The following is a 26,598-nucleotide window of genomic DNA, read 5'->3' on the forward strand; positions in this document are numbered from 1 at the left end:
TCGTTTATTTATATACTACACACAATTCTATGGGTTAGAACAGTAGGATGTTAAACCCCATTTCATCCATTCATTCAATGGAAATGAAATGAAAAGAAATGGGGTTTAACGTCCTACTGTTCTCCTCCAAACTGGGTTAATGAAAAAGGGCATACGCCATACAGTGTGTTATGAGGGAAATTTTGCCCGGACAGCGGCACTACGGCCTACTCTTATATCGAATTCCGTCTGCGAAGGGATCTTTTACGTACACGCCAATGTGTACACGGGACCTCGGTTTTTCGTCCCATCCAAACGACTAGACAGCTGTCCTTGTCAGGCTGTCCTTGTCCTGCATCACTGACAAGGGGGAACCACGCCGGAAAATATAGATAAACAATTTCGGCCAATGCAGGGATCGAACACCCGACCTCCAAGCTAGCGAGCCAGAGTCTTATGCACTTAGCCACCTTGACCCCCATTCATTCAATGGAATAGAGTTATTATTTATAACTGAGCGACCTAATACACGGTAAATTTTATTCTATAGAATTCTGCCATGTGTATTCCAAGTTCGATCAAATATTAAAAGACATTGTGTATGATAAGAATTTATTTAACATCCGCGTCCACTGTGAAGTGATATCGCAGACTAATTGCCATTGTTCGTTCGTTCGTCTCTAGAGTTATACGTCCACTTCCACCATGGGTGATATCGTAGACAAATGTTTCCTAAGAAATTTACTAGAGGCTTGATCCAGTTTGATTTTTGTAAGACACAGTGTCTTTGCAGGGAAATGCCCAAGGTAAATCTCATCGAAAGGAGAGCGTGCGATGTCTGTTTATATATAGTAGACTATGAAAAATTATCGTTTTGCTATGACAACAAATAGTTGTAGAGATATTTACTTTGGTTCCTAATTTATCGTTGTGAGAACGTGCGCTGTCATGGTTATATTCTTGACGTATATGGACTTCTTCTGCTGGCGGGGTGTTGGGGGGGGGGGGGTTGTAGCACTAACAGGAGCTTTAAACATGCATTATGCAAGAGCTAAATCTGTCTATTGTGGGTCTTGATTAGACATTAATTAACTTATCAAATTCATAATCAACTCTCGTTGCCATCGTTAGCCTGTGATATTTAGTGCGTTTGAATATTTTTTGTGGTGGATGATTTAACGTAAAAATTGGATAATCGAAACTTGGTTTATTATCGTACCAACGGTAGTTATGACGATTGAGGCTAACAAATTTTACTGAAATTTTCGGCATATTCTGTTTTCATTATCTATTTTAGTAACTATTATAGCGAGAACTGTCACCCTTTAATCTACAAGAAACATAAGTAATAATTATTTGACGTCGAATTTGTTTTATTAAAGATAATATGGGAGATTAGATAAAGAGCTGGTAGTTCGCACTATAATAGTTAAAAACTAGATAATGTAAAGTGAATTTGCTGAAAATTTCAGTCAAAATGATCAACTCTGAACCGAGAATTAAGCGATTGAATTTTAGGCCTAGTCTTGATCATCATTACTAAAGTCGGTACGAAAAAGAAACATAGTCTCGATTATCCAGTTTTTGATATATTCATCAATGAGCGTTGAGCAGCACATCGGATTCCAATCCAGTAAATATCACAGGCTAGCGATGAAGTTGTTTATAGTCTGGATAAGTTAATTAATGTTAACAATTGACTCCAAATGCGTTGACAAGAAAATAAGTAAAACTGTTATTGAATGTGATTGGTTGATAAAATCAACGTACTATAGGCTACATTTTGTCTGCGATATCATCTCGGTGGAAGCGGACATTAAATGAAGTGATTTCACACAATTAATCTTGTGTTTTTTCCATATAATTAACACAAGTAATGTGTACCGTCAACAAATATTTTTTTTTTTAAATTTGAACTCCATACAAAGTCTTAATCCGGGGGTCCACAAGTAAGAGAAAGGTATTTTTTACTCAGACAATATAGCCAGACAGACTTGAATGCTAATTGGTGTTAAGATGTCTGTAGTTAAAATAAAGTTGGGCCCAATAAACTGGTAGATCAAAGGCCCGTTGAGCGCTCATGCCCGGTGTGATTTTAACAATTGACTCCAAATGCGTTGACAAGAAAATAAGTAAAACGGTTATTGAATGTGATTGGTTGATAAAATCAACGTACTATAGGCTACATTTTGTCTGCGATATCATCTCGGTGGAAGCGGACATTAAATGAAGTGATTTCACACAATTAATTAAACATTTAACAACGTGCTGAAATGATTTTGGAGCAGTGATATGTTTGACAAATGTAAGCTAATGGTCACATAGAATACAAGACCGCGGGTTTGTGAATATTTATATAAAAAAAATAATACCATGTATTTCGTTTCCTTAAAAAAAACTCCAACAATTTAAACCGGAAGTTCATGTTTATAATATAAATATGGCGCGGTCAGGAAAAAAATTTCGGCATGTTATTATCAAATCTGTTCAATTTTTCTGAAATCATGCTTAATTAACATTAGTTGTTCGGCGCTACGATGTTGTTCAAATACTTACATTACAGAATCACATTATGATTAAAGCAGAAACGGCTCGACTTGAACCAGCAGGTAAGAATCTGTTTTGAAATTACATCTTGGGAGGTTGGATTGGCGTTGGAGACTCGATTGGCGGCCATTTTGATTCTTGTTTCATGATTTTTTTTTATATTATAACGATTTTGCCAAGAGTAGACATAAACGCGGGCACAGACTAGAAAAAAATCTTTTTACACTTTTGTGTTAGTTGAATTGTAATCTAATTTATGTTTAAAAAAACAACCTTAAATCTAATAAGCAGACGGAAGATATGGACAAACAACAAGAAGAAGTTATGGAGGTCCCAACAACTGAACCTATGGAAGTAGAAGAATCGTTTACAGCCGAAACCCGATACGATGTGCCAGTTCCGGTCATGGAGTCCTTCATCTCAGACGATGCCGACGTTAGTGTCTTCTGCGACGAAGAACCCGTAGTGGTGTATACGCAGGTAGAAGCTGGTACCTCCCGTGGCAAGTCCAAGTTGTTTGACAACCAAGGGTTTAGTTATACAATTAAGGTAGGGTGATTTATTTTACCTAGTTAACTACCTTGTATAGAAATGTATTTCAGCTACAAAATGTAAAGATAATTAACTCTAGTTAACCTAGTTAACTCTATAATAATAAATGAATTTAATATATTTTAGACAGAGAAGAAAACTACGATTTGGAGGTGTTCCAAAAGAAGCGGACCAACATGATGTCCGGCAACAGTAATCCAAGATGGTGATACATACCAACCAGGCTTAAAGAACCATCTTCACCCAGCAGAACCCGGTATACACACGGCTACCAAGATAAAAGTTACAGTAGGTTTAAAAATTATATATCAATTAAATTAAAAATTTATATATGTGTGTAAATAAATAAAATATAAATAAACCAATAATATATTTGTAGTTTAATATGTTTTATCTTATCATTACAGGCAAAGCATGAAGCCAAAGGAAATGTTTTTACCAAGTCATGTTCCTCAATAGCGGAGAGAGTTTTATCCAGTGTCGGTTCTGCAGAAGAACCCATTCATAGCAGACCACCCATGGCAGCACTTGTAAAGTCGCTACAAAGAACCCGACAGACTCTGCGACCAAAAGAACCCACTGACGTGTCGTCAAGCGTAAGTACTCATGCAATTAAATACCCATGTATATAAGAATTTATTAACATGTAATTAAATGTACAATTTTATTTATTTATTAACATGTAATTAAATGTACTTTTTTATTTATTTTTTGTTTTAGCTTGACGAAGATTTCATCGATCATAGTGCACCGGGATTTTATCAAAAAAGAGTAAAAGTTGGGGAAAGGCGCCATCACATTTTTTGTACTGATAGACAGATGCAACTACTCGCACGCGCAAAAACTTGGTATATGGATGCAACCTTTTGGGTGGTGAACAAGCCATGATCTCAGCTGTTTTCCATTCACGCCTTCATTAAGACTGGAGAGACCACCCGACAGTTACCATTGGTGTTTTGTGTAATGTCGGGTAAAAGCCAAGACGACTATTATAAGGTAAATAGCACTTACTGATTGTATTACTATTAATAGTAATAAAGGACTATTATTTGGGACCTTGAAATTGTCACAAATGGGTCGCACTAACAGCGACATTTGTTTCAGGCATATTTATTTCATCGGTGACACGTCTGGTGTCATGTGAATGCAACGACAACAGCCTGGTTGATTGATTTGTTGATTGGAGATCAGATGTCTACATTAAAATCGACCACTTTCAGGTTGCCGTATTCACGGCCAGGCAAGACCGACTTGAAATTTCTAGAAATTTTTCTGGGGGAGACAGGCCCCAACAAATCCCCCGACGGTGCGTTTCACGACTTTGGCGCAAGACGGTGACCTTGAAGAGACGTCGAAAACCATTTAATAGACATAGTAAAAGTCATATCTTACGAGATTATCGCTGGTCTTGTCAGAAAATGCTATTTTATATATGACCAGTTTGTGTTTGAAAAATTTAAAAAGAAATTATTTATTCTCCCACCATTAAAGCACACTAATTACGAAATATCGCTCTCAGAAACTTCATGGTTTCTTTTGCAATTTGTTTGGGGTAAGACGTTATATAAATAATATCAATCTGTCTACCACACAAATTTAACAGATACAAATGCATGTTATTCCACAGGCAGACAGACAGGGCCTCCTTTGAAGGGAGTCAGTGAAGGGAACGCGGTTGGTTTAGAGTTTGTCTGACCCCTTTGAATATTTGCGTCTCATCTCCAATGAAAACAATCATGTTGCTCTCATGCTGTTCTCAACCAGAATCAAACATATGTCGTACCCGAGATTTGTTAGCATGTTCCACACAACCCAACATTTATCGGCACCGGGATTAAGGGTGTATATCTTTGTTTCTAACGCTTATTTGGAATACGCCACGGAAACTACAATAAAAACTTATTTACAAAAACATTCTACAGAGTGAAAACTGACATATTTCAAGCTTTACTGTATTTAAAGAAATAATTTAAATCAGCCGGCTGAAACCCCGTCTTCGCTATTTGTTCAGTCATTCTTTAGGTATAGTGTCAGTTTCCACCGACAATGATATTGCAAACAAGTGTCCAATCTATAAAAGCATACATTCCTACAAAATGTTTCTTTAGTCAAGTGAAACAATAAATTTATAACTATGCGAGGGTGTGGTGAGTAAATTCGTGGTAACAAGTCTGAAAAGGCTAATGTGACATAGAACAAGGTCACATTGATGTTGACAAATACGTAAGACGATATGAACATCAACTAAAAAGATATGTACGTAGTGTGATTCAGCTGCAAGGTGATATATGCATACATGCAGCATAGATAATTAAAACTTCTATTCAAGTTAAACCAACTGTATCTATTTATTTAAGTCTTACGTCGAGCTGAATACATTTTATGATTTATTGTCATCTATTGATGGTTAACAGTGTGTAACTAAAAACTAAAATTGGATCTTATTATTGCCAATGATATAATGTACATGTAATAGCAAGTGTATATATATTTTTTGTTCAGTCTGTACACAGTAACATATCTGAGAACCATATTATTATCATTTCTGCCCAAGGCTCCCTATGCCTTATAGTTAGCAGTGATATAAGGCAAATTTGCGTTATAAATAGTAAACGAGCTTGATTGACCGACCACTGCTAATGTTTTTTTCGTGAAACGGTATAACTGCAATCAACACACGGCCGCCATTCTCGATGATTGACAACTCGCGTTTTTCCTCATCCACCAAAGAACCGTTAGGTTTCTTTGAACATACTGTAATAACATTGGGATTATCAGCTTTAATTATCCCGCTTTGTTCATTGCCATTTCTTATATTTTCCACAAAAAAACTTTGCCTTGTACGCACTAATTTATCAATTGGTATTGCCATCTACGACAAGCATGTCAACGTGCAGCTCGCGGATTATCGTTAACAATTTCTGGGGGCTTGTAAAAAAAGATTGCATGTCGTGTAAATATTTATTTTGTTTTTTGTGTAGGTCATTTTCATATTCATCAGCATATTATTCGTTTTAAATAAATATAAAACTTTTATGAGAAACGATGATTATCAAAGAACCGTAAGTGCAACTAATGTTTTATCGTTTGGTTGAGCCTTTTACTAACCACATGTTTCATGTTAATAAATATTTTCTTTCGTGTTTTGAATTGGCCTATTTCTAATAAATTATCCCGAGTCCCAAATGTCGTGGTCATATTTTTTTGAGTCCCAAATGACATGTAATCCGTTGTTCAACCTCTGTGAGTCTGTGTAATATTTATTACATCCCACTTCTACTCGTTGCCACTGGCAACCTTTGATAAAACTGTCCTGTTTAATTGCAATACATGCTTAAAAGTATCCGTGTATAAGAAATGTACAGAAAGAGTACTGATCATTTCTGATACACGGATACTTTTATACCGTTTTAGATATCTATCAAGCAATAAGTAGCGGACGTTTAGTCCGACCCAGATCGCAATTGATAACGAGGCTCTAACCAATGTACATGAAACAACTATCAAAATCATAGTAACAAAACAAAATGGGGGGAACTACATGGCAGTTCAAAAACATATACAATGACATTAAATTAACATAACAACATATTACAAAAATCAATTATTATACATACCAATTGGCATCTATTTCATAATTTGGTTTGATTTATATTAATATGCAAAATATATAAATTAGAATATTGAATAATTATTTTAATTAATTGTGATGATAGAAGGCGCAGTTCTCTTGCTGGACACTTCACAGGCATTGAAAATAAGCAGGATGAAAAAAAAAACGCCTAGAAAGTCATAAACTTTATTACAAATAAATTTCAACGGAAGAACCATCCGCCGATGCATACTTTCACCAGGAATAGCCCACGTTTCGCATTTCCTTTACACTACATTTAATAATATCGCAGTCCTCTACGCCATAGACATTGTTTTGACGATGTGGTCTAAACAAACACGTGATTGTTTTACGCTCAGAGTATCATAGCAAGACGCACGTGTGAATACTACTCAGGTCGTCTCTCAACTGCGAAATCATTCTACCATGAAATGTAACGTGAGGCTCAGAAAGGGATAAATAATGAAAGAACAGAAAGTATTTGTCACTTTTCGGTTGAAACGACTCGATAATAAATACTATTTTTCACATTTTGCTTCACAATACTCGATAGAAATGTGATGTAAGTAACTTATTAGCACCTTTCCTCGGTGTATCGGTGAATATCAGTGGGCCCCTCTACCAAAACTGTCCTGATATTCACCGATACACCTCGGAAAGTGTGCTTATAACTACTACATATTAGGCCCCATTTTTGCCTGATTCAGTCACAGTTAATAAATAATGGAACTAGAATCAGCCTGTGGAAGTTTCTCTATAGTTTTATTATTTTTTCCAGTCAGTGATGATATGTGACTCTTTCCACCTTCCAGCAATAATTATTGAAATTTACCAAGGACTCCATTGGCATTGAATCGAAGAAAAACAGGTAAAAATTTCAATTAATTTTTATATTTTCTATTTTTTTTTTTACCAATGTCCTACAATGATTAGTGTATTTGAACATACAATCCAAAATAAAGTATTTATATGGCACTTACATGCAAAAGAGAGAGAGAGAGGGAGAGATGACATAAACAAGGCCTTACATGTACTTGTATTTGAAGAATCAAGTAGTCCATGCTGTGCCTATATGCATACCGGTAATCAACTACGACGAGGATTAGCCTACTTCCGTTTCCACCCTTTCCCTGCACACTGTCTCATTCTACATGTATTAAAAATTGGTATGTTACTGTAATATTAATTATGCACGAACCTAATGTATAGCTGTTGCAAGATCGGTCCTTATATCTACTTAGCCTACAGACGCTAGGTCGTTTCGGGAAATAGGACAGGTAACGTTAAATTTAATATGAATAATTCGCTTGCGGGTATGGGTATTTAGCAAAAGGAGGAAACAAAAGGACCCAGAGATTAGAGAAGGTATGCTTCAATTTAATATGAATAATTCGCTTGGCGTAGGGGTATATGTATTTAGAAAACGGAGGAAACCGAATGACCCAGCGAAAAAACTCAAGAGATTGGACAGGCGACTCTACTCCTTGAAATTGAAACCATGCCACTTAACACAATGACAGACCCTGTGATTTCATGCGCATGCATTACCTACTAGACCATTCCCCCCAGCCCCACCCCATATCGAATAAAAGTATGATTTATTTCAAATATGATATTTACATATAAAGAAAGTAGAGAGACTTCAATCTTACTAGAAAAATACTAGATTACCTGAAATGAAATGGGGTTTAAAGACAACGTCCTACTGGTCAGCTCCGACTGGTCTAATGCATTGTGCTAAGTGAAAATGTTTGTCTGGGCAGCGACACTATGGCCTACTCTCATACCGAATTCAAACTGCCAAGAGAACTTTTATGTGTACACCAATGTGTACATTGCATTGGATCTCAGGGGAAACCACTCTGCAAAATCAAGATGAGCTTTCTCGGTCAACCCCAAGAAATAACCTGTGGCCTCCATGCTAGTGTGCCAGCACCTAATTTACTCAGTCACCATGGCCGTCTTCTAATTACTGCGACAGTGAAACCATGTGACAAACAAGGATTATTAAGATAGACTTTTACGGCTTAGGTAGTTCCTTGGGATTAAAACTTTTGATACATATAGATACATTAGTTTCAATTTCATATCACACAGTTTGTATATATGGTAAGGTAGCTTTAATCGTAAATTACATATCATGTATTTATTTTTTCAGTTTCAATATTGGATGTATATGCAAATCACCCAGAAAAAGATCATGTAATAACAAAAGAAATTATAAAAGAAAAAAATGGAAGAAGAAATGGCTGGAAAAAATGATGATAGAGCAGCTTTTTCTTGGTGGGTAACTATTTAATTCTAATAGAAAAGATTGTTATGCTATTTTGAAATCTAAAATTCAGTTTAGTATAGTAAAACTGTACACGTCATGTATGAGCAGAGACAGAATCTTAGTTATATGTAGATATCACTGTCTCATCTGTGGCAAAGCAAACCAACACATAAAACAAAACAAATGTAATTAAATTAACATTTTTTTAATTAATCAAAACTGTCTAGTCAATTTAAGCCAACTAATACATTGACATTTTTTTTTTCAGTTACCCACCTCGGAAGATCAAGTTGGAAAGGGCTATTGATATTGTGGAGACGTTTTCTCACAGATCTTGCTTATCAGACAAAGACTATGTAAGTACCATGCATATTTGCTTTTTAAATTAGGAACTGGTTCTATACACTTGGTGGGGGGGGGGGGTTGGATGGACGTTAAACCCCATTTCTCTCTCTCTCTCTCCTAAATATTGAGATTTTTGTTTACTTTTAAACTGCATATATTCAAGGTATCAGGAGCTTTTTATGGCTCCCGTACAATTCTATAAACATGAAGGACTGTACCTTTTGAATATTAAGCCATCAAATTATTTTATAATTTTGAAAATGAAATGAAATGGGGTTTAACATCCTACTGTTTTGCTCATAAATTGGGCTAATGAAGACGGGCATACGCCATACAGTGTGCTATGAAGGGAATTTTGCCCGGGCAGCGGCGCTACAGCCTACTCTTATATCGAATTCCAATTGCCAAGTAATCTTATACGTGCACGCCAATGTGTACACGGGACCTCGGTTTTTCGTCCCATCCGAACGACTAGACAGCTGTCCTTGTCAGGTCCTCCGTCCTGTATCACTGACAAGGAGAAAACACGCAAAATGTAAGTAACATATATATTTGTATTTTTAATCAGGAAGTACTTCTATACACTTGCTTGGTAATCTAGTTATTCTTCTTGGGGCAATGCCTAGGACTCTGCTGTTTCAAGTACTTGGCATGCTTAATTTTTGCCAATCACATCCATTGATTTCCTTCAAGTTGCGATAGGCCCTACATGTATGTGTATTTTTACAGTAAATAGCAGTAAAATAATGATGGACAGTATTTTACTTTCAAATAGATTTCAATAGATTTTAAAGGGTAATATCCAATTTGTTGTCAAATAAGATAAGAATGGGTCCAAAAATAATTAGACATTGCCAAGTAAATAGGTGCTGCCATGATGTAGTAGGGAATCTGGATTTGCAGTGAATAGTTGACCTATTATGAGACTTCAGTCCCAAATCTCAAGACTTTTTTCTGACTTCTAACTCATTTGATTTGAGCATAATAATCCGCCTGGGTCTGTAACTTGACAAGACACAATAAGCGTTACGCAAAGTTGAAACCAAATAGAGACTCGGTCTCGATGTGGCAAAATGAATTGTTTATTTAAACGTTGTGAACCATAGAAAGTATTCTTATTGCCTACTTTTTATTTTTTAGGCTGGAACACCATTGAAAGAGTATTTGCTGTATGATAACAACAAGAAAACCCAAGCATCAATTTATTTTATACTTCTGGGAAAGAATGCATTTGACCCAATTTTTAAATATTTATTTTTTGTTATTAATGTTAAATTTTCTTCCAAAACACAATTAGATTTTAATTCTCTTCAGAAATGTATGTATAATATAGCAAGTAAAGTGACATATAAATCACTTAGAATTTGGTCAGAAATCATAAAGTATTTAATAGGCATTACTAGAAACCAAATGTAGATCAAATACACCCAGAATTACAAAAAACCTTGACCTACTTAAAGGTGACTTTCCCTTGCTTATGAAATGAAATACGGTTTAGTATCCTACTTTTCTGTGTTCTTAGAGTGATTCTGCCCTACACCCTACTCTTATATCAAATATTTCAACTGTCAATGGTTCTTTAACGGGAACCCGGGGGAGAGGGGGGTCAATGATTAACACGCACACATTTGATCAGGAAGTCTGTCATTGAGTCAAATAATTCAATTGTCAAGGGTTCTTCTAAGTGAACGCAGTGGGGATGGTTTCGATTCCGGGAATGGGGGAGGGGGTGGTGGATGGCCGAATGGTGAGCACGTGCGTGCGGTATCATACGGCCTGTCATTGAGTCAACTGGCATGGTTTCGAATCCCCGGTTGTACGTGACAAGGAGTAGGGTCGCCTGTCCAATCTTGTGGGTTTTCTCCGGGACCTCTGGTTTCCTCCCAATGCTAAAGACCCCTATGCGCAACGAATTATTGAAATAAAATTAAACCATATGTTAATCCCGAAATGACCTAGTTTGTGTCAAGTGGACGTTAAACCCCATTTCTCTCTCTCTCTCTTTCGATTCCGGGCTTGTACCCAATTATCCCTTGCCATATCCAACACTACTGACAAGTGGGAACTATGCCGGAAATGGTTTTACATCATTTTATTACTCCTGCAAAATAGTGCATTTTTCTTTTGTTAGTTTTCTGTGTATATTAGTTATTTCTATATGTCTCACAAATCACTTGTAGTGTGATTTTGTAGCACTTTTCAGTTTTTGAAATTGTTTCAGTTTAGTGCATAATTAATCTTAGTGCTTGGTTTGGATGTTATTAAATTTAGATATTATTTGAATTATATATTTTGGAGTATGGGGTAGGGATACTGTGTACATATCTTTATATTCTCAGTTCTTGTTTTGGGGTAAAGAACAATTTATATAGCTATTTTATATTTTGTGATAGGTAAAGTGTGTGGGGTTAAGAACAATTTAAATAGCTATGTTATATTTTGTGATGGGTAAAGTGGGGTGTGTGTGTGTGTGTGGGAGGGGGGGGGGGTCATTATATATAACACAATATAATTAGTATTAGAATTCTCTGTTTTTCTGTTAACATTTCAAATATCTATTTAGTTTTGATGTATTAATTTACTTTTTCCTATGATTTTATGAATAAATAATAATCTTACAAAAACAAAAACAAATTTTGTTTCCTTCTTTTATCAAACTTTACAGGTCTAACAGAGCAAAGAGATGGGTCCTGCATAAAAAGGTTGCTATACTGTATATAAATTGGGGAAAAACACAACACAAGTTTTTGTGGATGGTTATACACAAGTTTGTATGAAACCACACAAGTTTCAGAAATTTTAACACAAGTTTCAGAAATTTTAACACAAGTTTCAGAAATTTCAACACAAGTTTCAAAAATTTCAACACAAGTTTCAGAAATTTTAACACAAGTTTCAGAAATTTCAACACAAGTTTCAGAAATTTTAACACAAGTTTCAGAAATTTCAACACAAGTTTCAAAAATTTCAACACAAGTTTTTTTTCAGTGTATAAGCTATTTCACATTACAATATTATGACCAAACGGAAACACACATTAAAGGAGCATTATGTAAGGTTTAGGTAAAAAGCTGGCCGTTCTTGCTATAGTATTTCAAAAAATAAATAATGCAAAATGAATATATTGAAAATTTCATTCAAATTAGTTTATCAATGGTTGTGCATTGATCGTAACTACCCTACTGGTCATTTGAGTCTTAGCCTCGCTTCTCCATTTTTAAATTAAATCATTAAATGGCCGAACCATTTTAATGGCGTCGAGAGTTGATTATGGTCTTGTCATGTTAATAAATGTCTAATTGATAATTTAGATAGCATTTAAAGCTCAAAGAAAGATCTGCAATGGGCAGATTTAGCTCTTACATAATGCCTGTTTAAAGGGACAATAACACTCTTGCTGGCTTGACACCTCCAGTAAATAAATATTAGCCTTATTCTAAGTATTAGATGTTTAAGTGTCCTACCTGTTGTGTAAATTATCCATTACATCCTGTTTTACTTGTCCAGAGGGTTCGAAAATATTTTTAAATCCAAGTCACATTTGAAAAGGTTTACGTTAGGCTTTTCAAATCATTTAGTTGAATTTTTCCATTTTTTTAAATTAGGTGTGTTAAGATGAAATTTGTATCATCAATTAATTGGAATACTGTAAAATAGTATAATTTGTTGACCAGAATAAAGATTGGGACATATTATTCAGTTACAACAAGAGTGGTATTGAGCCTTTAATCAATAACTGAATATAAATTATTATCATACTATGAGAATAAGTTTAGTAAACTATTTCACATCATAATATTATGCAAACAAAGAAAAAAATTCTTTAATGAATTATTAGGCGAGACAAATATAAACAAACTCATAAAAAAAACATGAGTAATAATTATTTGACGTCGAACGACGTTTATAAACGAATGAACATAATTGTCCGTATTTCGTCTCTTATATATATTTACATAAGATAAGATAAGATAAGATTTTATTGTATCATTGCATCCACCAAGGACAGCATACACAGTTTAAACAAAAGTTGATCATACCATTGTAACATAACATCTGGGGTGATCCTTTATGGATGTACAATGTGATATAACAAGTCTATAGGCATTAAAAGATGGTCGGTATAATGAGAATCAGTATAGAGCTAAAACGAAAATTATCTAAACTAGCCTGAAAAATAAACAAACTATTTCTACCGTAAGTATTAGTATAATAAACATATTATATTGAACTGGGGTGTTGGTTAACAGGTAACTCTGATGCTCTTTCTTGGAGACACTTATATATATATGAAGCAACCTGACTGGCAATTTCGTTTGGGGGATTTAAAACATTAATCATATTGCACGAGATGTGCGGATTGCTTTTGAAAATTGGCGTAAATTTTGAATTTCTAAGATTGTTATATTTATTACAGTCAAATATGAAATGATATTCGTCTTCTATTTCATTATTATTACATTGATTACATAAACGTGCATGTGGCGGAATATTTTTATACCGACCACGCTCTATCTCGAGATGGTGTGTGCTAAGCCTAATCGAAGTCAACGCAATTATATGGGCCTTCGATTTGACGAAGTGCAGATAGAACGGTATCGCATAAAAATTTGGCTTAATTTTTCCATACGTCCGAAGTTTATGGATCGATTGCGAATTTTCTTGTTGATCAGTAACTATTAGGAAAAGATCGACAAATTTCTTTTCGGTGGCAGATTTTATGTCACTATTTTTTAGGTCATTTTGTTCAAGTTCAAAATATCTGGTTAAAACCCCTATGCTATGACAAAATGATTTTCTTGAACCAGCAGTTTTACAAGAAAGTTCATAATCCGCTACAAATGACGTGTCTAGGAGTTTGTTTTTATTATCCGATAAGAATCTTTTGAAGTAAAGAAGCATACGCTGATATATGTCCAGAGATAGTGGATGGATACCACATTCAGCTAGACATCCCATGTTACTAGCACGCTTAGGCATATTGAGAATGGATTTACAAATGTTGATCGTACTTCTGTTTTCTTCAAATTTATCCCATCTGTCAATCTTAATTATGTTTTTGTTTTTGATAACGTATGAACCCCAAATCTCTGCCCCATAAAGGGCTATCTGCTTAACAATAGAATGATAAAGTTTTATCATTACTGTAGAGGGCAGGGATTCAGTAAAGCATAGTTTCTGTCTTATCGCATACCACGCTCGTCGGGCTTTTTTCATTTGGTCAAAAAATGCGGTTTTAAAGCTAGAATTATTAGTAATCGTTAATCCAAGATAATTGTACGTTTCGGTATTTTGGAGTTCAAATTCTTCAAAATAAAATTTATATATATAATTTTGCTTTTTACTTATTTTAGAATTAAGAAACGTCATTATTTTTGTTTTATTTGGATTAAGTTTCAGTTGCCAATATGAACAGAACTCGGATAAATTATTTAATTGACTCTGTAGATCAGCCTCATTAGAGGACAATAAAACTAAATCATCCGCAAACATAAGATGGGATAACGGTTGACCATTAAGCAGCGGGGTGCTAGCTGATTTTTGAAGGTAGTTTTGTAGATCGTTAACATATATATTAAACAGGGTTGGACTCATGTTACAACCTTGCTTGACACCAACCGTCGAAGAAATTACCTCGGATAATTTATCATTAGATTTTATCTTATAAGTTGTTTTATGATACATCGATTGTATAATATTATATACATTACCGTTTATATTATGTTTAACTAATTTGTAGAGAAGTCCAGCTCGCCATACTGAATCAAATGCTTTTTTGAAATCGACAAAACATAGATACAAATTTTTCTTTTCGTATAATTTTCGGTTAATAATAGTCTTTAATATAAATAAATTATCTATTGTTCTTTTTCCTGGTCTAAATCCTCCTTGTGATTTATCAAGAATGTTATTGTTTTCTAGGTACTCGGAGAGTCGTTGATTAATAATTGCCAAAAACGTTTTGCCTAAACAGCTAGCTAACGCAATTCCTCTGTAATTATTAACATTATTAATGTCTCCCTTCTTATAGACAGGTATTAAATATGACTCTGTCCATTTGTCCGGAAAATGTCCAGAGGAGAGAATGAGATTAAAGAACTTGAGGTAGTGGTCAATAAGAATACTAGAGGAATGTTTAATCATTTCATTAATTATCAAGTCTGGTCCGCTGGATTTGTTGTTCTTTAGATTTCTTACGGTTGTTTTAAATTCAAACGCGGAGATGGGCTTATTTATGTCATGGTTTATATTTTTAGTTTCTAAAAGAGTTTCAGTTCTTATTCTGATCTCCCTGTGGAGTGGTAAACTAGGGTCTTCATCCGTCGCTAATATTTGAGAAAAATGCTGTTCCCATTCACTGCAGGAAATATTTGGATCTTCATTAGACTTTTTATTTTCAAGTATTTTATTCACAAGCTTCCAATATTCCCTTGGGTTGTTGGTTTCTAATGCATTAATTTTATCTAAAATTTTATTTTTTACTTCTCGAGATTTAAATTTGGTTATCTTTTTATAGGCCCTACGTCTGTCCGAATATATTTTCAATAAACTTTTATCATTTGGATATTTTTGAAGTTGCCATTTGGCTTTAATCATATCGGTCTGATGGCGTTTACAATCCTTATCAAACCATTCGTTCTTCTTTTGATTTCTTTTCTTTTTATGTTTTATCAGTTTAAGACTGGTCTTGGCCGCACTTATAAGGATATCACTAAACATTTCCGTAGCATTATTTATCCCGTTTAATGAACTGTCGAAGTTTGAAAGGAGAAAAGCGTTTGAGCGTTTTACCGAGTCTAATTGTTTTAGACAGAATTTAAACGCCTCGTCAGAGCACGGTGCCCAAACAAAGTTAGCAGCATGCAAGTTGTTGTCTTTATTAATTGGCGTTACTGATATGTTATCGCGTGTTGACCTTCTGGATTTATCTCTTTGAGTGTAGTGACTGTTTTGACCTGGACTAAACTCGCAATATATGAGACAGTGATCAGAAAATTCGTTGATCGGAAGTATATTAAATGAAGTTATTTCTTTAAATATGGAATGTTGAACTAAAATATAATCGACGGTACTACAACCGTTATAGTGATAGCATGTCGGAGAACCCAAAACATCACCTAAAGTCCGGCCATTTAAAATATACATGTCCGTATTAGTACACATATTATTTAGATCTTTTCCGAAAGTATTAACAATGGTATCATTGTTGTTTCGTTTGATTGGTATATTATCAATAAATGAATTATGTGAAGTAAAATAGGGGAATTGTTTGTCTCGATCTAATGGTTCTTCGGTATGAAATACATCATCCAGTGATCCAGTTCGAGCATTGAAGTCCCCGCCTATAATTACTTTACCTAGTTTTTGGTAATTCATTATATCGGTTTCAAGGGCTGCGTATGGATCGTAATTCTTTCTATGCCAAATTTTTGAATTTTTAGGTGGTATATAAACAATTCCAATATATACGTCGTCCTTAATACTGAGGATGGATTTGTTTATTTTACACCAAACTATGTCACCGTCAAGGTTGCTTTTAAAAGTTATGGAATTTGAAAGTGCTAATAGATGTGATTTGATGTATATTGCAACTCCGCCTCTTGCATACGTATGGTCGGAGGTGCAGCTATTTCTTGCATATAGAAAACCTGTATAATTTGACAAAGAATATTTATAACAATCTAAATCTACTTGCTCTTGGGTAACCCAAGTCTCCTCAAAACAAACAACATCTAAATTATTTACAATTTGTTCTATTCTACCTCTACTAGCTACATCGTTAAACTTCGTTGGGAGCCCATTGATGTTCCAAAAACCTATTTTCAAGCTTTGTGTCATATTTGATATGCCTGACGAAGTAAAAAGTCGCATACAATACCTATGGATAAAAAGCTAAAGTACAGTTATTGACTATATTTAAGCAGGCGGTGTAATTATATTTTCGACCTTAAATTGCATATTTAGTGTAATTATATTATAAAATAAAGATGAAACAATTCACGTAATACTGAGTTAAATACATAGGGGAACGGCATGACTAGATTAAATAACACTGTATTAATCAAAGGACCTTGACTGTCTATGGTCAACGTCTTGCACAAAACAAACATTACTTTTATCATTATCTATTGAATGTGTTTTAACGTGTCGAATGATGCGGGGTGTCATGTGCACTAATGTCTCTTGGCTCATTTAGATAATTACTTTTCAGCCTGGACTGATAATAATGAAATGTTTCATCTAGGTTTGACACAGAGATATATGGCATTTTATGACACGTACTAAAATAGCTGTACCGTATACGTTTATATGAACTGGATCTTCGTACAATCCCTTTTTAATGTAACATCGGTTATAATCATAGAATTTTTCCCTCACATCTATTAATACGCACGAATACAAATTAGTAACATCCTTCAATATTCTGTTGATGATATTTAATTTACCATTTTCAGCAACACTATCTCTTGGCAGTAGCGTTAAAAACTTGATCTTGGCGTTCGGAAATGTTGCCTTGGTGTCCTGTATCAGTTGAATATAATCATGTCTGCAGTGTTCAACTGTTCTAAGACTAGAATCATTAGATCCAACAAGAAAAACAACATTTAACACATTATCATTATACGCACAGTTATTAATATAGTGTGACACATCACGTATTTTCGCACCTCTTAATGTTTTGGTAAATGTTGATCCCGAGGGATCCAATCTTCTTGGGATGATATATTTAATTATTGAAGATCCAATTACCACATTTCTTTTATTAATTATATGATGAGGTTCCATGGAAGGGTATTTATAGTATTCTGTATGTTTACGGTTGTTTTTATCTGATGGGGTTGCAAATCTGTTTGTTTGGTTTCTGTTGATATCTACATGTACATGTGGTTCTTTGGGTTTGGTAGCAGTAGCTTTATTGTTGAGGTTATCTACTTTTTTACTTTTCCTACATTCTGAAGATTTTGATTCATTTTTGGCGGTCGTGGGTTGTGGTTTTACGTTGGGCTTCATATCTTTTAGTTCATTGCCTTGTTCCTTAATTTTTTGTTTCATATCTTCAAGGGCGCGGTCGTGTTCGGTAATGGTTTGTTTCATGTCATCAATTACTGACAGCAGTTCCCGCTTTTCATTTGATAGAGTTTTCACACTGTCCTGTAATAACTGGATGGCCGTTTTTAGAAAATCATCCCCAGAATTCGTCCCGTGTTGGGAACACGTCTTACTTTCTATTCGAGTAGAGATAATCTTCCTCCTCTTCAGTTTGCGTTTTCCCCTCGGTAGTATAGTTGGGGTTGATATGTCAGAATTATCTGTAGTTGAATTGCATACACCTGTCATATCTATCGTATGCATAGAGGCATCCGAGACCGAGTCATCCTGTACTTGTACATTCGGGCTGCATATTTCAGTCATATCGGGTGTACGGAGTGGAGACATCGGTACATTATCACACGGAATATTAATATCTGGGTGCGAATTGATTTTGGGCGTACTTTCTAATCGCATTGACGCAATACACAAATTATTTTCTATTTTCGAACGTGTGGAAGATACGAGCATTGGTGTAAGTGTCCCAATGTTTGATAGGTCTGAGAAGTCTCCCTCTTTATCAGCCAATAATGGGTTAGAACGTTTTACGTTATTACGCATAATTCGTTTAAATGAATCCCTAACTTTAATATTCAGTTCGTCGGCTTCTTTGTGGTTAATAAGTCCTAGTATAGTCTGTAGATGATCTGATGTAAAAGTGCCATAATTCTGTCCGTTCACAAGTCCACTACATTTAGTATGATATAAATTAATAGTGTAATTATATCTATCCTTTGTTTTCGTTTCACAAACTTTCGTAGAAGATGAAGCTGCTCTCCCCATTTGATCAACGTTATTTACAGTTGATATTGCAATATCGTTTTGTTTTCCAAGATTGCTGTAAAAAACCTCTGCACATCGACGAATAATATGATAAAAGCCAGAACTAAAGTGAAATACTACACCCCCTCTCGTTTCTTTAAAAGTTATATTATTTCGATAAGTAGCTTTTATTTGTTTTTTGAGATATTCGTTGACACTTAAAGTATATTTTGCGTGATTAACCGAGTAATCGTTCACCTCGTTCTCAAAGTGGCAAGACGTAAAAGACTCTCCATCCGTGACTGTGGTAGCGTGAGTTGTGGCCGCTTCCATCTTTGAAATCTCGCAATGCTCCATGTCGAAGATAATATACTGAAAATAATACGTTTTAAAAGTTTCTTACTGTACGTTTGCGTTTCGTCTGATTTCCTTTGAGATTGGTTTATCCTGAGAGTAAAATATATTAAGTTTGTAGAATTTTATCCATAGGTATTGTTGCAATTTTCTTAGCGGATCAATTCACTGCAGCCACTTGCCGCCATCTTGTTTCCTCATATTGTAGGCGTACGGGGAAATTTTTGACTGGGGGGGGGGGCGGTGGTGGTTGGTGCCCAAAAAATGTTGTAAGGTTCTTAGTATGTTACATAATAATAATAAATTCGCTGTTAAATTGGACACCCAGCCCCCCAGCTCGTACGCCTATGTATATTTATACCTAGTCGCTATCGCCAACTTTAACTAGAAATATTTGAACATATACATGATAAACATATAATAAAATATGTGAAATAAATTAACATATTTACATTCCTGAGACGTAACTCAAATATAGGTACCTACTGAATCAATGACTAAGATGCATCTATTTAGAAAAGGTAAATAGATCAGACAGCTCGCTTGGATTAGAAAGCTCAACTTTCGGAGTAAAGATTAACTTATCCACTTTAAATTACATGTACTTTAAAATATATAGCCTACTATATTGTGGTGGTGTGCAACGAGCCCATACTAAATTTAAGCTATCTGTCTACAGTTAGATCCGCTTGAAAACAGACAGTAGGCAAGTTGACAGTCATTTTAAGTCCTAAATCGACAATTTATTGGAATTGAATAGGTTTATTTAGTCTTTGTGTGTATGCCAGATGTGAAACGGAGTAGAACCGCAGTACAAAGCAATATACTAGTTTTTAGGCATGGCGGCCATTTAGGACAGAGATTAATTCTCGAAGGATAGAGTAGATGGATCTCTGTGTGCAACATGTAGTCATATTTACTTTGGGTCGAAAATGCATGTACTAACGGTTTTGCTCTAAACAGGTTAGTGTTTCCATTAACGATACTTAGGGAATGAAATGAAATGTGGTTTAACGGCATATACTCTTCTGTACCGACCGGGGTAATGAAGACGGGCACACGCAATACATCCTGCTCTGAGGGAAATGTTCTCCAATACGGCGCTACCACGTGCACTTGAAGGGATTAAAGGGAACTTCTCACCTTATTTTGACTAATGTTCAAAACAGTAGAAACAAATTTCGCATCTGGATTCAATGAAGTTAGCAAACATAGTGGCAATATATATATCACGATAATAATTGTTACCTTTATAATAGAAAATAACATTTTTAGATATGTTAATGCATAATATATATAATAGACAAAAGAAACACCAATACGCTTACTAAAATATCGCAGAAAAGGGTACGTCCACTTTAAACCAAAATGCATTCAAACCAGCTTTGTTGGCAAAATCTGTTTTTTTATTTATTTATTCCACATAATAACGGTATGAATAAACTACTAGACCGCCAAATTTCACAAGTCTCCTATTGCTGTATTGTCGAGATATATTAGGGTGGGTTCACTGTGTACATAAGATCTTTATATCACCAAATCGACAGATGCATAAGGTATGAACATGCCATAGTGCGGTAATTTTCCATGTTACGTTATCCAGTTATATCACTGCAAAGTTGCTAGCACACGGGGGTGGGGGGATGGCTTAGTGGTTAGCACTTGCGCGCTGTATCATTAAGTCTGTCATTGAGTCAACTGGCGTGGTTTTGAATCCCCGGTTGTACGTGGCAAGGAGTAGGGTCGCATGTCCAACCTCGTGGGTTTTCTCCGGGTCCTCCGGTTTCCTCCCACTGCTAAAGACCCCTACGCGCAAGCGAATTATGGAAATAAAATTGAACCATATGTTAGTCCCGAAATGACCTAGTTTGTGTCGAGTGGACGTTAAACCCCATCTCTTCTCTCTCCCCCTCTCTCTCTCTCTCTCTCTGCTAGCACACGGATTCGAGGGGAATTTCGTAGGTTCAATAAACAAAAGGTACGTCCACTATACATCAAAAAGCACCCAAACTAGTTATGGTGGCAAATTGGTTTTTTTTTTATTTCACGGAATCAATGGATCGTTAATTTATTCAACTGAAAAATATCAGAATCACATTTATTGATGGAGCAGTGGGTGTGGCGGTGACTCACTAGCCAAGAGGTCCTCGCCCCGTGTTGGTCCCTTTTCACCCTTGTCGGTGCAGTCACGTAGGACGTTAAACTTCATAACATATGACATAGGTTGCAGTGTGTAGTTTGAAGTTTTCCTTTGTCATTATGCATATGGCTGGGTGCATTCGTTTTTTTTCTGTATCCAATTATTTTTCAAAATTTCTTATTTTTTAAATAGCTAAAATAACAATATAGAGGTTTGATGGATACCCGTACAGTGGAGCCGCACATTCAGATCACCGTAATCCGGAAAATTTGAAATTTGGAGAGAAATTATTGGAATCCTTTATTCCTCGTGTGGTTTAAACAGCATTCATAATAATGAGAAGACCCATAATACAGAAAGTTTATAATTTGAACGGAAATTAATGTGCTAAACAAAGATCAGTCGTGTTTTAAAATTTAATATAATTTACCATGGATGACAAGAAGAACAGACTTCCGGTTCCAGAAAGGCCTTTAAGAGATACTTTAGTCCTTTCTATTTCCTTCTTGGCTATTTTCACATCGTATATGACCATACAGGGTCTTCAGAGCAGCTTGAACCAAGAAGCCGGATTGGGTATAATTTCCCTCGCGTGTCTGTACGGCGCCTTTGTCGTGTCAGGAATTGGGGCCGCATCTTTTATCAAGATTCTTGGTGCCAAACGCTCTTTGGTCATTGGCTGGGTCGTCCACACACTGTATGTAGCAAGTAATTTTTATCCAACTTGGGGGACTTTGATTCCCTCGTCCTTATTGTTAGGGGGAGTTACCGGACCCATATGGACGTCGCAGGGTCTATATTTAGCAGCGAATAGCGAGGCATATTCGCGTATAAAGAATGAAGGAATGCATTCTGCTTTAAGCAAGCTTAATGGAATCTTTTTTATGTGTTTTGAAATAACCCATGTGATTGGAAATTTAATTTCGTCATTAGTGTTACGCCAGAGTTCAAATGCCGATAATGCGAACAACGTCACTAGAATTTGTGGTGCTGACGATTGTCCAGTAACAGCAAACGACACCATGATCGAACAACCTGATCAAAACGTAGTGTATATTTTGTTGGGGATCTTTTTGCTTTGTGATATATTTGGACTTTGTTTGACAGTTTTTCTTTTGCCAAACTTAAAACCTCGAAAATCGAATGAACAAACTCTGCCGAAATCACTTGTTTCTTGCTGCACAACCTTAGCGGACAAAAAGATGATGCTGCTCATTCCTTTATTTTTTTCCTATGCCATGAATCAAGGATTGCTATTGACAGAATATACTAAGGTAGGTGGTCCTTTCTCAAAAGGTAATTCTATCGAGTTATAGTTTTACAAGCAAATTTCGTTTAATGCCATACGGATTCTATAATGCGACTGTCTTGTTCCACTGAGTCATTAAAATGAAATGGAATGAGGTTTAACGTCCTACTGTTCTGCTCCTACTGGACTAATGAAGACTTGCATACGCCATGTGGTGTGTTATGAGGAAAATTGTGCCCAGAAAGCGGCGCTACAGTTTACTCTTATTTCGAATTCTAACTGCGCAGTTCTTCTATGTACACCTCCAATGTGTACACGGGAACTCGGTTTTTCGTCCAAGCCGAACAACTGGACAGCCGTCGTTGTCAGGGCCTCCCCCTGCATCACTGACAAGGGGAAATTAAGCCGGTAAATCCCGATGAACTCTGTATGTCAACATCGGGATCGAACCCGCAACCTCCAAAGTAGCGGGCCAGCGTCTTACTCAGTACCCACCGCGGCTCCCCATTGAGTCATTAAATTATAGTATATGTACAAAAACATTTATTATTGTCTAGATACTTTCATCTATGTGCGGTATGGGTGGGGCATTTTAAGTTTAGTTATACATTCAGATTGTACAACAAAGCATCTTTTTATATTGTCGTCGCCCCTATTTGTCCGTCCGTCCGTCCACAATTTGTTTATAGACACTCTACAAGTCACAATTTTTATCCGATTTCAATGAAATTTGAAATATAGGTTTATCTCCCTAAGATCTCGGTTCCTTTCGATATTAGCATGTATCGGACCGTTACTTCATGGATTATGGCCCCTGATTGTACGAAAAATCACGTTTTTAGCTTGTGGACACTCTAGAGGTCACAATTTTGGTCTGATTTTCATGAAACTTGACAAGCATGTTTATATCCCAAAGATCTTGGTTCCTTTCGATATTCGCGCATATAGGCTCGTAATGGCCCCTGATTGTACGAAAAATCGCGTTTTTGGTTTGTGGTCTCTCCAGAGGTCACAATTTTTATCCGATTTAAAAAAAAAACACTTGATTATATCACCGTTACACTGTAATGAAGGTTGAGTTCGAATTTCGTGAAAATCGGACCAAAATTGCCAGACAAAATGGCCGCCACTTGTACGCGAATAGTGTAAAAATATGGTATATCAAGGTTATAGACCCTGTTTAGGTCACAATTTTAATTCCATTTTGATGAAACTTGAAATGCATGTTTATAACCTAAAGATTTTGGTTCCTTTCGATATTTGCGCATATCAGGTCGTAACTTCTTGAATTATGGCTCCTGACTCTACGAAAAATCGCCTTTATTATATAGCTTGTGATCCCTCTGGAGGTCACAATTATTACCCGATTTAAAAAAACCGTTTGATTATATCACCGTTACAATGTAATGAAGGTTGAGTTCGAATTTCGCGAACATCGGACCAAAATTGCTGAACAAAACGGCCGCCACTTGTACGCGAATAGTGTAAAACTATGGTATACCAAGGTTGTGGACCCTGATTATAGTAACTTCCTGAATTATGGCCCTGATTATATGAAGAATAGCCTTTTTTAGCTTGTGGTCCCTCTGAAGGTCACAGTTATTATCCAATTTTACAAACCGTTTGAATATATCACCGTTACACCGTAATAAAGGTTGAGTTCAAATTTCGTGAAAATTGGACCAAAACTGTTGGACAAAATGACCGCTGTTGTACGCGAATAGTGTAAAAAATATGGTTATGAAACCTGAAATGCATGTTTATAACCCAAAAATCTTGGTTCCTTTCGATATTTGCGCATATAGAATTGTAACTTCATGAATTATGGCCCTTGATTGTAGAAAAATCACTTTCTTTTTAGCTTGTTCTCTATAATCCATCTCTCGAAAATATGGGCGTATCCTGCCTTGCAGCCGCTGGTTTTCTAATAGACCTGGAATAATTGAGTGTAGATGTGGTGTTACAAAGGCTTGTTATTTGATGTTGACGGTACGTGTGTCGGTATAAAGGGGAGAACATGCTTGATATAGGTCAAAATAAAATTATGAATTAGGTTGGAGTGTTATTTAATTTGAAGATGGGACAAAGTCTATACTATGATGATCCTTTTTTTAAAAAAAACATTTGACGTTTTCATTACAGGCGTACATCAGCTGCTCATTAGGTGTTTCAATGGTCGGTTTTATAATGATGTGTTACGGCGGAAGTACGGCCATCTTTGCCATACTGATTGGACACCTAGCTCAATATACAGGACGATATTTTTTGTTTGTTCTGGCGATGTGTGCAGATATGACAATGTTATTAGTCTTTTATTTTTGGAAACCAAATGAACATCAACTATATTTATTCTTTATAATTCCCAGCCTCGGAGCCCTTTCGGAGGCCATTTATCTGGCTCAGTTTAACTGTAAGTATGGATTCAGTTACGTACAATTGCGTCAAGGGTTTATAGTTTTTGCGCCCCCTGGAGTTGTTAATCCCTTCTCAAATGAAAGAAAAAACGCACATCTGGTTTCAATGTGGTTTTCAACCCTACTTGCGAATTCTGATCTTCGTTACCTCATACATAATCATGTTGCTAAACCAGTGTCGTACAAATACTCTGGCATAGATATGCTACAAATCGACCCTAGCATGTACTATATACCCTTCGTCCGCCCAAACCTTTGACGCGACCTTCCACTACAACCGGTCAGGTTTTCATGTAGTAGAGGCCATCGAAAGTATAGAAAAAATGAAACGAAATATAGATCTGTTTTTTAATCAGATTGCATCAAAATATACCAACGATTTGGTAACAATCTCGTATCTATATGCCATGGGTGGTCATGAATTGTTACAAACTAGTGTCATGTCATGTCTTGTCACGAACTAGTGTCATTCCTATATATTTATTTATTTATTTATTTTCAGCTTTGATAAGTATTTTATTTAAAGAAAAGATCGATTCAGCTTTTGCCAACTATTGTACATCAAGGGCGTTGGGTTATACTGCTACTTTTATCACTGGAGTTTTCATGTGCCTGAGAATTAGACTATTTATCGCTGTGGCATTGGTTGTAATTAGTTTCATTGGTTATGTGGGAGCGGAATTTCTTCATTCCAAAACAAAACTTTTACAGAATCGAAAGGATGATAATTATGCTTCCAGGGATGAACAAACACGTTTGTAGATTAGAACTGTGCACGTGGTAACAACGATTTACCTAAAATTGCTGATATTTCAAATTGTATATCAATAATTAAGATATTTAGAAATCCAACCATATTCTATAACAAAATAAGTTTTATCAGGTTTCAGTAGAGAACAAAATATGTTTATACATGTAATGTTTCCTTTGAAATAGACAAAATTTTCGGGTTATTATTATCGGAATATAAAATGTATAAATAATTTTTAGTAACGTTTAAAGACGGATTAACCATTTATATGACTGGGTCGGTATTAAGGGAATAATTTTGGATTTGATGTGATTTAACTATGCGGATTTTATTAAAAATGTGAGCCATTTGAAATGTCTACGGATAAGTTAAGCAGTTGTTCTACTGGTTATCAAATAGTGTGTCGCAAAAGGCCTCCCCCAGAGCAGGCACGTGCATTGGTTTAGTGTATTAAGAATGATCTAGAGTTATATTAAATATGATATTTTTCAAAATTAATAACATTTATTTTCTTGCCTCTCGGGTCA

The 26,598-nt window shown here is 35.6% G+C and overlaps 1 protein-coding gene across 13 annotated transcripts in view; it reads left to right on the forward strand.

Annotated features, from left to right (window-relative positions):
• Positions 1–26,598, forward strand: part of LOC126825675 (protein unc-93 homolog A) — a 28,738-nt gene extending 2,140 nt beyond the window's left edge. For 2 of the 13 annotated variants that reach the window (XR_007682098.2, XR_007682101.2), the window contains exons 2-10: positions 2,543–2,588; positions 2,815–3,075; positions 3,205–3,366; positions 3,486–3,674; positions 3,799–4,074; positions 7,470–7,559; positions 8,850–8,974; positions 9,235–9,322; positions 10,452–11,803. Coding sequence is in view for 2 of the 13 variants with exons in the window: in XM_056101643.1 (XP_055957618.1) it covers positions 22,089–22,931; positions 25,049–25,316; positions 25,823–26,082 (1,371 nt within the window). In the remaining 11 variants the exon portion in view is untranslated. Of the gene's footprint in view, positions 1–986; positions 3,076–3,204; positions 3,367–3,485; positions 3,675–3,798; positions 4,075–7,469; positions 7,560–7,766; positions 7,858–8,032; positions 8,057–8,092; positions 8,283–8,849; positions 8,975–9,234; positions 9,323–10,451; positions 11,804–20,261; positions 20,481–21,849; positions 22,932–25,048; positions 25,317–25,822 lie in introns of those variants that run through there. The other 11 variants (XR_007682095.2, XR_007682100.2, XR_008788473.1 and 8 more) reach the window with 10 other exon arrangements.

This window comes from Patella vulgata, chromosome 6 (assembly GCF_932274485.2).
Source record: "Patella vulgata chromosome 6, xgPatVulg1.2, whole genome shotgun sequence".
Taxonomy (NCBI): Eukaryota; Metazoa; Mollusca; class Gastropoda; family Patellidae; genus Patella; species Patella vulgata.